This window comes from Protobothrops mucrosquamatus, unplaced genomic scaffold, assembly GCF_001527695.2.
Source record: "Protobothrops mucrosquamatus isolate PMUCROS unplaced genomic scaffold, P.Mucros_1.0 scaffold2066, whole genome shotgun sequence".
NCBI classification, from domain to species: domain Eukaryota; kingdom Metazoa; phylum Chordata; class Lepidosauria; order Squamata; family Viperidae; genus Protobothrops; species Protobothrops mucrosquamatus.
The window spans coordinates 130,775-144,221 of NW_015388171.1; the positions used below are offsets into that span (position 1 = coordinate 130,775).

Below are 13,447 nucleotides of genomic sequence, written 5' to 3' on the forward strand. Positions count from 1 at the left end.
ATTCACAATTCTTTTTATAATGTAAGCATATAAAGCTGATAACATGCAATCTGAATACAATTCAGCAGTCATAGTTTGGGATTTTCAAGCAAGCCAAACCTAACAGTTTGAGCATCAGATGGGGAACAAAAAACAAAATGTTCAGCCTTAGTGAAGAATGAAGAACAAAGTTCAGCCTGGTATGTCAGAAAATATGCAAGCTTGTATACGCCAGTTCTCCCAAAGAGGAATATGCATAGGCATTATATTTTGGTTCTTTCAAAAACCAAAGCATCAGTCATTGGGGGTGATGAAATGCATGCCACGATTTCATGATGCAAATAGTGTGAGTTGTTTGCTTACACCAGAAACTGAGATGTAAGTATGCAAGGCCATATTTTGTTTCCTGACATCACTATGCATATATCGTTTCTGCATCATCACGGCTTGCTGCAGAATCATTGGACCAAAGGCAGCAGAAATGTTTTTATTTGAAAGTCCACAGAAAATTATTGCAAAGGCAATTAAACTCCATAGAAATTCATTGCATGTATAGTTACAAAGGACTGATATACTTCATGCAAGTCTTTTGGGCTTCTATTGAAAGTTGGGGAAATAATATATAAAAGTAATGCATACCAGAATGTTGGTACTTAAACATATTACCAAGACTGAAAGAACAATTGGCTAAAAAATGTTATGAAAATTGAAACCCTGATACAGTACTGAATATCTAGCTTTTTGGTAGCCTTATTCAAAACTGGACGTAGCCATAACAGTCAACCTGGCAGAGGACATAAAGAAAGACATACAAGATTGAACGCATAAAAGCAGATTCTCATAAGTACTAAGCAATCCCCATTATTAGATGACCAGAGTGCTTCCTCATTAATGTAGGTAAAATCAAAGTTCACAATCTTCAGATCCTTTTGCAGGTACATCTCATTCAACTTGTTTAATATTCTTGCAAAGGAGTATTTAGATGCACAGCTGTAAGCTTCCCAAGTGTAAACTTGCTTGAAATGCATATCAAACCATGGATTATCCTAAAAGGGAAAGACATGTTTTATTTGCTGCCTTTCTGTTCAGAAAGAATATTCAAACTAACATAGAATTCAAAATAACATGCAGATACAAGTTAGCATCTATAGAGCAATACAGGTACGTAGTCCTTGACTTACAGACACAACTGAGGCCAACATTCCCGTTGCTAAGAACACAGTTGTTAAGGGAGTTTTGCCTCATTTTACAACCTTTCTTGCCACAATTGTTAAGTACATCACTGCAGTTGATAAGTTAGCAACTCGGTTGTTAAGTGAATCTGGCTTCCCCATTGACTTTGCTTGCCAAAAGGTTGCAAAAGGGATCACGTGACCTTGGAACATAAGTATGAACCAGTTGCCAAGCATCTGAATTTTGATCACATGATCATGGGGATGCTACAATAATTGTTCAGTGTGAAAACTGGTCTTGTTACTTTTTCAGTGCCATTGAAACTTTGAACGGTCACTAAATGAATGGTTGTAAATCAAGGATTATCTGTAAAATGTACTATATAGAGCAGGGCTTTTCAACCAGTGGTACGGGTACCACCTGTGGTACATTGGCACCTGGCAGGTGGTACGTGACCATCCTAGAAAAGTGGTAGCGGGGGAGGGGAATGAGCTGAACCGGTGGCAGCACCGCACAAGCCTGAGCAAGAGATGGCTGGAGCTGCAGGGCTGTCAGGGCTCAGCGGAAGCGCCAAGATTAGCGCCAGGCTCCAGCTGTAGCTCGGCGCTGATCCTGGTGCTTCTGCTGAATCCTGAAGAAGCACCAATCAGCTGGAAAGCAGCACTGATCCTGGTGCTTCTGCTGAGCCCAGAAGAAGCGCTGATCAGCTGGAATGTTGCAGCATCTCCAGGGTCTTGTGATTTAAATTCAGATGCTTGGCAACTGATTCATATTTATGACGGTCACAGTGTCCCAGAGTCATGTGAAGTGACCAAAACCTGCTGCAACCACCCAGCAGATGGGGGGAATAAAAACCAAACACCCTCCCACCCCACCCCCACTGCCAATCCTCAACAGAAATGCTCACAACAATGAAAACCTCGGACAGGAGGAAGAGCGCCACTGGGTGGGCAGACAGGAATCTTGCTCGGCTGTGGCTTGGGGGGCACTTTTTTCAGTGCCATTGTAACTTCAAACAGTCACTAAGCGAACTGTTGTAAGTCGAGGACTACCTGTACTTTATCACTTTTTTCCTTTTTTTTTTTTTTTGGTCATCAAGTTTTTGACACCTTGCTAGACGACTGGTGGTACTCGGATGTTGCCATATCCTAAAAGTGGTACAATGGGTGAAAAGGTTGAAAATCCCTGCTCAAGAGAACCATTGCCCTTTTAAGACCTGACCAAAAAAGATTGGTGTTTTTTTGAATTTCTGAAGATAGTGTAGGGACAAAAAGAGCTCTTATCCACATGCAACACAAGGAAGGGTTTGACAGAGGAAGCAAGCGAGATTATTAGAATATCAGATCACTTGTGGTTGGAAACCAGCTTCCAATTGATGAGATCTTTTAGTAAGGCATGCAGTCCAACTACAATATTTTGGAAGTTTTCCATGGATAGCTTCAAACAGAGCAACAATTAACACTAAACCAAGGATGTGGCAAAGACACATGAGCATCCCTTCAGTGATGCTGAAGTTATAGTGTCAAAATAGGCAGATTCATGCCTAGTCACATTCATTTTTCCTTTTTCCTTTTGCAACAATAATAGTAGTTTGCAACTGCTATATTCATAGTTAGTATTTCCACAGTTACTGTATAACCCTGTACTTCCTAGTCTCCTGAGTTCAAAAGGGAGGTGGAATGTTCTTGGAACTGCTGAAAGGACTGTAGGCAGGAGGTAGGTGGGGTCTTCTCCCTCCCCCTGTTGACACAAGACTGCCCAATGTTAACATAAATGGCCTTTTTTGGACCATTGGTTTGAAAGAAGGGTAAAAGAGGCCATTTATGTTAACATTGAGCAGCCCTCTCTCAACAGAGGGGGAGGGAGAAGACACCACCCATCTCCTGTCTACCACAATGTCCTTTCAGCAGATCCAAGAACATTCCACCCCCATTTGAACTCTGATACAGGTGACCCTGAGGGGACGGATAAACCCTCAAGGGGTCTCAAGAGCTCTCAGGGAGAGTGCTAACAACCAGATGACTGCACAGAAATATGATCCTTCCAACCTCCCCACCCGTCCTGTCAGAATTAATCCTTCCATTGCTCTCACCATCCCGCCCGAACTGTTGAAGCTTCTTGGATGACAAGCAAAACGTCTTCCTTGAGGAAAAAAACAGTCCAGTTGCCTTTTGAAAAAGCACCTTTGTGACATCCATGACCTGGATGACCGAAAATCTCCACAGACATTTACGTTCTAGCTCTGATATCATCACCAACAGAATATATGCCTTATAATAAAATGCAGCACTTACAGCATCAGCCTCTTTTCCATCTATCATCTCCAAATCATCTAGAAGCCATTTTTCAGATATTTCATACTTCTCATCGAGGCCAGTTCTATAGTGTTTCACCACAGATATTTGTACTTCTTCACCTTTTGACACTGCAAGATGAATGCTTGATTTACACGCACCGTATATTTTCATACAGAATGCAAAAATAAAATCTTTATTAAGAAAAAAAAATGTTTTCTGTAGCATTTGGTGACTTAGGCCCAGCATTTCTAAGATTCAGCAATTGCAGTTGCTTTTAGCATTCATGCCATTTAAACTAATTTAGCCTAATTAATTAAGGTATAGGTATGATATCAAAATATACATAACTAAATAAAATGTACAAACTGTCCATATTTAAACTTAAAAGGGCAATTTAAAATTGGATTTGAAGCATATTTGCTTTGAAATAAGTTGGACTTATTTCCAATCTATGACTGCAGTCCCAACACCAAATTCTTTAATAGTGTCAATAATTTACTGATGGGTCAAGGTCTGTACAATTCGTTTTTTATTTTAAATATAAGTAGACCTCATTGCATCTAATGTATTACAACTAAAGAATTTATCATGTTATTAATGCCCAATTTTACTTTTGTGTTGTGTCTTTTAGGTTGGAAATCTATTGGAATATAGACGGGTTTTTTAAAAAAATAATAATTACTAATTACTCTGAAAACTTTAACTGTAGATCAGGGAAGTCATGATTTAAAAGAAATAAGCAACATAAAGTCATCTTTATTCCAGCACTGACCAGTAAAACAAAGTTTTGAAATATAGGATAACATCCATCTCAATGAAATAAAAATGTAGCCTATATGCTATACTAATTAACTATTTTTAAATAGCTAGTGCAAACTATAAAACCATGAAACCAAAACAACTAAAAATATAAGTTTAAAAATTTAAACACAATAAATACGAGTATTGGTAAAGGTTAGGCAAAACTTTAAGTGATGACTAAAAATACTAAAAAGAACTGACAAGAAATATAAAATCATTGTATTACTGAAATCTTTAAAAATATGTTTAATATTAATAGTGCGCCTGCAGGGATTATACAGATTAGTAGAGAGTAGAATAATACATTGTGTAAAGGAGAGATTAATGAGTTAAAAGAACAATTGCAATAATTGATTAGTTGCATTTTTAAAGATGGTTGCAACAACTGATAATAATTTAAAAAATAAATATCAATAAATCAATAATTCGATATAGTGGAGCCATAGAAATAACTAGATTATATCCTGCGTGTTAATTTTTTACTATGGGCAAATTACACAAGTTGAAAAATCAGAGAGATGCATGGCCTCCTGCAGCTTAAGAGTCACTGACTGCACATTTCCGAATGCTGAATGATTTTATTAAATTGTATTTCAACAATTACAATTAACTGTTTTTTCTTCACAGTTAAAAACATGTGATAACTCACATCTTCTTTTTACATGACCAAAGTTTTGCAGCTCTTAGGAAAAAAAAATAGACATCTTTATGGGAAAAAAATAATAAAAACTATGACAGCAATGGGCAAAATATAATGTAAGGAAAAGTCCAGATCACTAGCCATAAACTTTCCAATTACTCATATTTTACTTATATGGAGAACTGATACATCTCTCACACTCCAATGTGTTTTCATGGGTCTTGAATATTTGAAAGAAAATATAGAGTGTGCAGAAATGGATAGACTGACTTTAAAGATAAAAGAGAAAGAAGACTCAGTGTATGTTAGAACATGGGATAATTTCTATCAATGGCTAGAAAAACGAGTTCAAGAGAAAGGAATGTGATTTTTAACTTTGAATATATATTAGCAAGAAGAAGACTATCGAGCGATTAATTAACATATTGTTTATGATAATTAACTATTATCTATTATTTTTTGTTAAACATTATGCTGTATGCTAAATATTGAGAATGTTATTTGAAAAAACCCTAACCCCAACCCCAACCCTAATCCTAACCCTAACCCAAATCCCAATCCCAATCCCGACCCTACCTCATTCCTAATCCTATTAAAAACTAATACAATTTATATAAAAATATTTGGAAGAAAAATCAAAGCCTTATTGGGGAGTGTAAGCTTTGCTATGGTTTTTTACACCTGCTCTGCTCTTTTTTACACCTGCTCTGCTCCTTAAGTCAACTCAGCCTCTATGGTACACTATTAGGATCTGGACGCCCCAAAAGCCTTGCAGAGGGAGGTAATGACAAACCATTTCCATATTATTTGCCAAATAAATTTTCATCCAAGCAATTTTAAAAGTGACTTTATGACATTTCAAAACTGTCATTTCAATAATAGTCTTGGATTAGATCCAGATTACATTAGCTCTACTTAGTTCCTGTTAAAATCAATAGAACGAGCTACCACATGACTTAATAATTAAGTTCCAATGTGATTTTTACACGTAACTGCCTTGCCTCATTTACAGAACTTTACTAGACCCAGATGGCAATGTTTTCCTAGTCCTTTCTTTGTATTTTTCAGATTATTTTTTCAACATCAGAATATATTAAGGGGGGGGAAGCTTTGTGTTTGATTTTACTAAAGATTATAGATGCAGTTAATTTAAGCTGGAATCAAACGTAGTGATTTCAAAATTTTACTAAGTATATACAAGTGTATATACTTGTATCATAATTCTCTGGATTTGCACCCATGCCTCAAACTGCAGTTACTTTCATGATTTTCATGACTTTGAAACTCCACGTCAAGAAGATGCTTCCAAATTTTATAAATGATTTAACATTGAGTTTCTTTTCAAGGGTGAACTGTCAGGAGGAAGTCTTCTTACGCATCCCTGAAATTCTGCTACTTATTACAATTCATTGGAATTGTAACCAAAAAATATGAAGAATTTTTTGAGAGGTCTTTGAATTTTTATTTAACCTCTCAGAGGTCCTAGATCAGGGGTAGGCAACCTTGGCTCTTTTATGACTCGTGGACTTCAACTCCCAGAATTCCTGAGCCAGCATGGCTCAGCTTGGAAACCTCTCTCTTTCCCCTCAGCATGGCTGGCTCAGGAATTCTGGGAGTTGAAGTCCATGAGTCACAAAAGAGCCAAGGTTGCCTACCCCTGTCCTAGACGGTCAACAAATTCAAGAGAACAATTCATAGAAAAGATCTCCAAACATAAAGGTTGGCATTTGTTATTCTTAATTTCAGCTTGGGTGAACTTTTTTTTCTTTCATGTAACTCTGTTAGTAGCAATCCGATCTTTTATAAATTGATTACGTGAATACATTCTTAGGTGTTAAGTGTATTTTAACAATGTACTTGCTACATTATTTTTTCCTATCTAGTTGCATATATTATATTAAATAATGCTTCATGTGATGCTTGAATCAAGCCACTATGGTTTATTCAACAAAGCTTACTTGAACCAGTCAAGACTTAATGAAGATTAACGATTGCCTTCTGACAGATACATAAACAATGCTGTATAAGGATAAAAGAACAAAATTCCTCATGATCACCTCAAATTTGGAAATAATTAAAAGCACACCAAAAAAAATCTCTCACGGGTACATTTTCTTAAAAGGAGGCAATCGATTTATACGTCACTTCTTTCAGTACATGACTGCAGCTGGCTAAGTACAATTAAAAGAAGGTAAGAACATTGTAACAAACTAATAATAAATATATTGTATGTAACAGATAGTCGGTGAGGGAATCTCTGTGAGTTACTTATAATTCTCCCAAATCTGACTCAGAGTCCTTAAACTCCACAGCACAGGAACAATTCAGTACCTATGAATAGATAGGTAGTGATCTATAAAACCTCTGGTTCGGCACCAAGATTCCTGCAGTATTGCCTTCTCAAAAACAAGGAATTTGCACTCTTTTCTTTGAAACAGCATTCCTCTAGAGATCTCTCTGATTCCAACTTTACTAGGATTTAAAAACACAATTAAAACCTAGCTTTTCCAACAGAAAAGCTGTAGGTAGATACAGTAAGTGTTCCTTATAGAATATTGTATGAATTAAGTTAGTTTATACCGGAAGTTCCTAACATAGAATTGTGGTTCATTACTTACTGATTTTTGCATATATTTTGCACTTTATTTTAAAGATCAGAGGATGTAAGATATTCAGTCAGTTACAACTGAAGTAGCATATATACTCAGAAGGGGAAAAAATGAGATTCTTGCATATCAAAACAATCTTAATACAACCTACACGTGTACAATCTGAATGTGCAGTGTTTCTGACTCTGTGTAAGTAGTGTAGAAACACACACACATACAACATACAAATCTATATAGTCTATTCAAATGGGATATACAATGTACCTTCCCCTAAGCTCTCAGAAAGAAACAGAGATAATATGTTATATTATAGCATGATTTGTGTAGAGTACAAGGTTTTACACAATTTCCACCACCTCTCTTAGAAGGTAGAAATGTCTCTATTTTAGCACAGCGCGTTCATTTATTTAGCAAAGTTATATGCCCACCTATATTAAACAAAATAATCCTAGGTGGGTCAAAATATTAAATAAAAACAGGTTATAAATAAAACAGACAAAACCCCACAATGACATCATGTATCTCAATAATGGCACTGCAACATCACATCCACTCTTACATCTGCTGTGCTCACTTCTATTCTAATCCAAAGCCTGAGCAAAGAGCCAAGCTAAAACTTAGAAACTAAAACTTTAGTTTTAGAAAAAAAACTAAAAACTTTAGAAACTAAATTGAAACAAGCTTGGAGAACTCTAAATCCCATGGAGGAGTCTGTTCCACAGGGTGGGGCAGCCACGGAAAAAGTGCATCTCCAATGTCCTCCCAGATGGCAACATTTAAAGGAAGGGACCAGGTGGGAACCCATGCTATCTGACCTGGAAGGATGGGCAGATACCTGCATGGTGTTGTTCCCTATGAGAAGACTGTAAATGATTTTTGTACATCATAACTCCATATGTCTGAGGAGTCTGAATATAAGATGAAACCTGTTACCTATTAATACATGTATGTTTGTGTGTGTCTTATAGAGAATGAAAATTGAATCAAACCTGTATGATAATAAGATAAACCTGAAAAGAAACATAAAAAATGATCTCATCCTGATTCAGATCCTTTGGTGCATCTGAGTACCAAATGAATTTTAGACTGGAGGCATACAAAAGTACTTTCTTAAACAAAAGGAGATCTTCAGCATCCTATTTAGATATCTGCAATATTTATCTCAGTGATAGACAGCATGTAGCTAACCTTGGTTGATTTCAGAATCTAGGTAAGGTTAGCTGTGGTTAGAATTTGTTTGGGGAAATCATATAGGACAGTGGCGACACTCGGAGCCCTCTCTGTGGGCACACGCGCCGTTGCCCCATTCCCGTCTCCCCGCACGGCCCCCTCCTCACCAGCAGCCCTTCCGGAGGATTATCTTCCCCAGACATGGCCCACATGGAGCAGCACAGCCAAGGACATGGCAGCCGCGCAGCAGGGACAAGACTCCGCCTGTGCGCCCCATCATGTGTAGATGATGCTGTGGGGGGGCGGGTGGAGGGCGTGGCTGCCATGGCACTGCAAGGCCGCCTGGGCGATCTGTGGCAGGCCATGGAGGTGGTGAATGGTCCTGCGGGCAGGCAGGGTGGGGGCAGAGTGCGAAGCAGGGGCGGGCTGGGGGGGTGGGGTTTTTTGGGGGGCACTCGGTCTCTAAAAGGTTCACCATCACTGATATAGGAATTCTAAAGCTGTAGGATAGATTGGGGAATCGAAAAAAAAAAACCATGCATCCCAGACAAAGGCGATGACAACCCTTTTGCTATAACATTGCCAAAAAATCTGCTTGGATGCAGAAATCAAAAGTCAAGCTTGACTTTTGATTTGTATTTGTTTTTCTTTACTATTTATCTGCTTTCAAGTAAATAAAGCCGTAACTGTCATTTAACATCATTATACTGAATAACAGTCAAACGGATACTTCTGTCACAGTCAAAGGCCAGAACATGCCTAGGGCAATTTTAATTACTTTAGTCTCCTATCATTTCTGAAAAAACGTTGCCAAGAAAACTAGGGGAACTTGCCAAGCGGTCATCGAGAATCGGATACAAGAAAATTGGGAGGAAAAAAGCATGTAATTTAGCAATTGCTTAGATTCCTTTCAAAAATAATCTGTGAAAATTTACATAGATCCTCTCTTGAGCAATTCAATGATCAATCTGATCGAACTGGAGCTGGGCTTCTTCTAAAGACAGAGGGAATGGGATGAGAAGCATAGGGAATGAAATGAGTGTTCTCACAGGGAACCCTAAAATAGATTTTGTCTTTTAGAATGATTTTTTTCAATATTTGTTCAGATTTTATTTCAAACTAGCTGTACCCGGCCACGCGTTGCTGTGGCTCTCGTTCACTCAGCCAACAGATGGCGCTATTTTTCAAAAAAAGCATGTTTTTACCTGTCACAGGTGTGACATCTATATAATACAGTGGTTCTCAACCTTTTTAATGCCGCGACCCCAACCGGTCGTAAGTCGAGGACTAAACCGGTCGTAAGTCGAGGACTAAACCGGTCATAAGTCGAGGACTACCCAACCGGTCGTAAGTCGAGGACTTTCCCTGCCCGGGAGTGCCGCACATGCGTGGTTCCGCCCCCTGCGCCGGCCGAGGCATAGTTGGCAAGCGGCAGAGACGGAGCAGGCCGACCACCAGCTGGTCCAGCCCAAGGGAGGTAAGGCACCCGCCGGAAAAGGGGAAAAAAATGGCGGACAAAAAAAATGGACAAAAAAAATGGCAGACAGCCTTGCTTGGCGACCCCCGTGAAATGGTCGATCGACCCCAAATGGGGTCCCGACCCACAGGTTGAGAACCACTGATATAATAGTAGGTATATAAAAACACGCGCATATTCGAATGCAACGTTGTGTCAAAATTTCAAAGCAATCGGTGAAGAACTTTCGGAGATTTAAGATGTTGAACAAACGAACATTTACATTTTTATTTATATAGAAAGATGGCAAATCTGCTTGGATGCAGAAAACAAAAGTGGCATCCACCGGAGGGAGCTCAGGAACAGAGTAAGAACCATCCTTTTTCCAATGGACATCCTGACAACGCATGTATGTCCCAAAGGGGTACACACCAAAGACATGAAGCAATATTAAATTTAAGAAATCATTCACACACACACATGTATATACATTTGGGTGTGTGCGCGTTATCTTGAGGAAGTTTCTTATTTTTTTATGCATGACTTTGCTCAGAATTGATAACAACTTTCTATCAAGTTTTTAACTGCAGATAGCATGGCACAATTTTTCCCCACCTTTCCCCCCCCCATTCTTTGAAAAAGAATTCATTTATCTGATTCTGTCCTTTACTTCATTAAATATAATGTGAAGTTACATTTATCTTATCCTCTCTAACATTCCAAGCCCAATTTCTGCACCTATCCTCTATTACTGCTTTGGGTATAAGTACTTTTAGTGATATTATAGGAGTTCCTTCAATATTTCAGGGAAAATGTCTACATTCTCTGCATATCCTGCATTGAGAAATATTTAGCAATGTAAAAAGTTGCAATCAGTGCCTCCTCTTATTAATTAATCTTTACTTAACATGTTATTCGGTGAAATCAATATTGCAAGTCTAGATTTTCTTGACACACAGTTTAGGATACAAAGCACTTATTTTAAAATAGTGATAATATATCATGAAAAAGAAAAATCGTTAAGTCTAACAATGGAGTACTCTAAACAAACATGCTGATGTTTCTTAGCTAAGATATTTTTTCTAGGATAGTATGAGATATTTTACATAGATGGAAGAACTGCTCATCAGTATCACTTCGCTTAATTATAAAAATCTGCCAATGAGTGATATTAGATTGGCAAAGTAAAAAGTGACTTGCATCAGTTATTGGGCTATAAAATATTAATGTCGAAATAAGAACTTACAGTCTTATTTATATTAGAAACAAAAATAAGAGAAAAGGATTATTACATTATATAAGTAAAAATGCCCAAACTAGCCATTTTTAAAGCCATAGATTAAATATGTTTTATTAACATCCAATCATATTTTCACTGTTTCTCTTTAGATTTATTCTGCTGCTTTCTATGGAAAAATAAATTTTCTTCTCTTGAGTTTTTGGTGCACCCTGTCGGCCCAAATTTGGGAGAAAGGAATTAATACAATTAACACATCTGCCTAACATGCAGACAGCCCAGGTTCGAATCTCAGAAGGGTATGTCTGGTTGAAAAGAACTAAAAAGTTCGAAATGGCTATTCCAGTTCTCCCTTAATTCTTTGTTAGCAATCCAAATTTTGAAATATATATATAAATCTATATAGAAATATAGATCTAAAATTATTTAAATGTGAATTACTTTCAGATAAGGATGTTTATTATTTCAGTCAGCATTTAAGGAAATATAGTTTCTCAAGCACAGTATCTTTAATCCACAACGTTAGCAATAAGAATTTACAGACTAGACATCTAAAATATTTATTGAAAAAGTTAATCACATCAAATTTGGGGGGGAGGGGTACTGCCTGATGCTATGAAAGGGGTTATACTATGAATCTAAATTATTAATATTTAAAATCCATGCTTGTGCAGTTGATTAGCCTTTTAATCCTGAACACTTTAAAAGCCTAATACCAGTCAGCTACTTTGAAGGGAACTACTGTATATTGATTTCAATAGATCTTAATTCTAAGTAGATGCATTTAGGTTTACTGTCTTATTTTAGTTTGGTGTGACATTTATTGAAAATCCGTATAAATACAGCTATCAGATGGGAGATCCTGTCAGATTACACAACTTAACTACTTTAGTACGTTCAGAACATCAAGTACATTTAAAGCATCTCGCTTGCAGCAGTTATGCAATAACAATATATATATATTCCTCTCTAGCAGATATAATATATTTTCTTAGAACACCAAGTTAGTTAATGGTTAGAATGAATTTTGAATCAGGAAAAGACTCTTACAGTATAATGGATAGACAACAATTGAGATAGTTAATTTTCCTTACGCCCCGACCCCATTTACCTGAAGCACAGAGATAAAACCGATCTTGGCCTGAACACTCAATTTCAATGAATCCATACAAGTTTTGCCCTAGAGATCTGAATAGCTTCTTGTTGAGATCCTCCTTCAACAGTGATGACATTGCCTTAGTTTGTGTCACCGTGAGGGATGTTCTGTTTCCACTCCTTTAGCTTCTTGTCCGGTGCGGGTTGCTTCAGAGATCAGAGAGTTAATTCTGTGACCAAAACCATCAAGCCACCAGATTCCAGTTGTCCAGCTTGCTGGCTAGAGAAGCAGCAGTAGCAGTAGCCCCATTCAATGTCCGGTACCTCCAAAATTCCTCTGCTCTGCCATAGTTTGTTGATGAAAATAAATATCCGCTCCTATGGGACTCAGCAGCCCCCTGGCTATCATGGGGCAGAAGCATTGTTAACCAAAGTAACGCAAAACCCCCATTCGCACTAACTCATTTTGCTTCCATTATCCCATAGCTGCCTGAACGTATTGATTGAGAGGATTAAGACTACTGGCGGGAGACGGGAGCAAAAGTTACATCTGCTCGCACGCCCTCATCTGCAGAACTGCCGCTGTTCCTGAACACTTAACTTTTCCCACAAGTGTACGTGCATCATTTCAGAATGAAAAAGAAAGCCAGCCAATTCTGGCTCCAAACCCTCCAATTGGCTCAAAAAAAAAGCTTTGATATTATTGCTAGGTCTCCATTCTTAGGCACCCACGAAAAATCTCTTATCATCCAGGCTAGAGTATTGTGGAAAGTAGCCATTTCTTTGCTAGTACTTTTATCACAGTAATACGTCAGTATTATAAATACTTTCCAATTATGATAATTCATCTCCTTCAACACTATCTAGAATACAGTACACATCCCTCTGCAAAGACTATATGATGTCTTTATTTATTCTACGTAGCCCTCATTGCTTTCCTATTTTATTTATTTCTAAATCGTTTTTATTTAAAACAGTTCACCCCCTTGT

The 13,447-nt window shown here is 37.7% G+C and overlaps 1 protein-coding gene across 1 annotated transcript; it reads right to left on the bottom strand.

Moving 5' to 3' along the window:
• Nucleotides 1–736: 736 nt before the first annotated feature.
• EXOC1L (exocyst complex component 1 like) lies at nt 737–12,691 on the bottom strand. Its single transcript, XM_029285684.1, has 3 exons — nt 12,474–12,691; nt 3,447–3,577; nt 737–1,025 (listed from the first exon to the last, which is right to left on the bottom strand). Exons 1-3 carry the CDS (start codon nt 12,592–12,594, stop codon nt 759–761), a joined length of 519 nt encoding a protein of 172 aa, XP_029141517.1. The 5' UTR covers nt 12,595–12,691; the 3' UTR covers nt 737–758.
• Between the last annotated feature and the right edge of the window lie 756 nt (nt 12,692–13,447).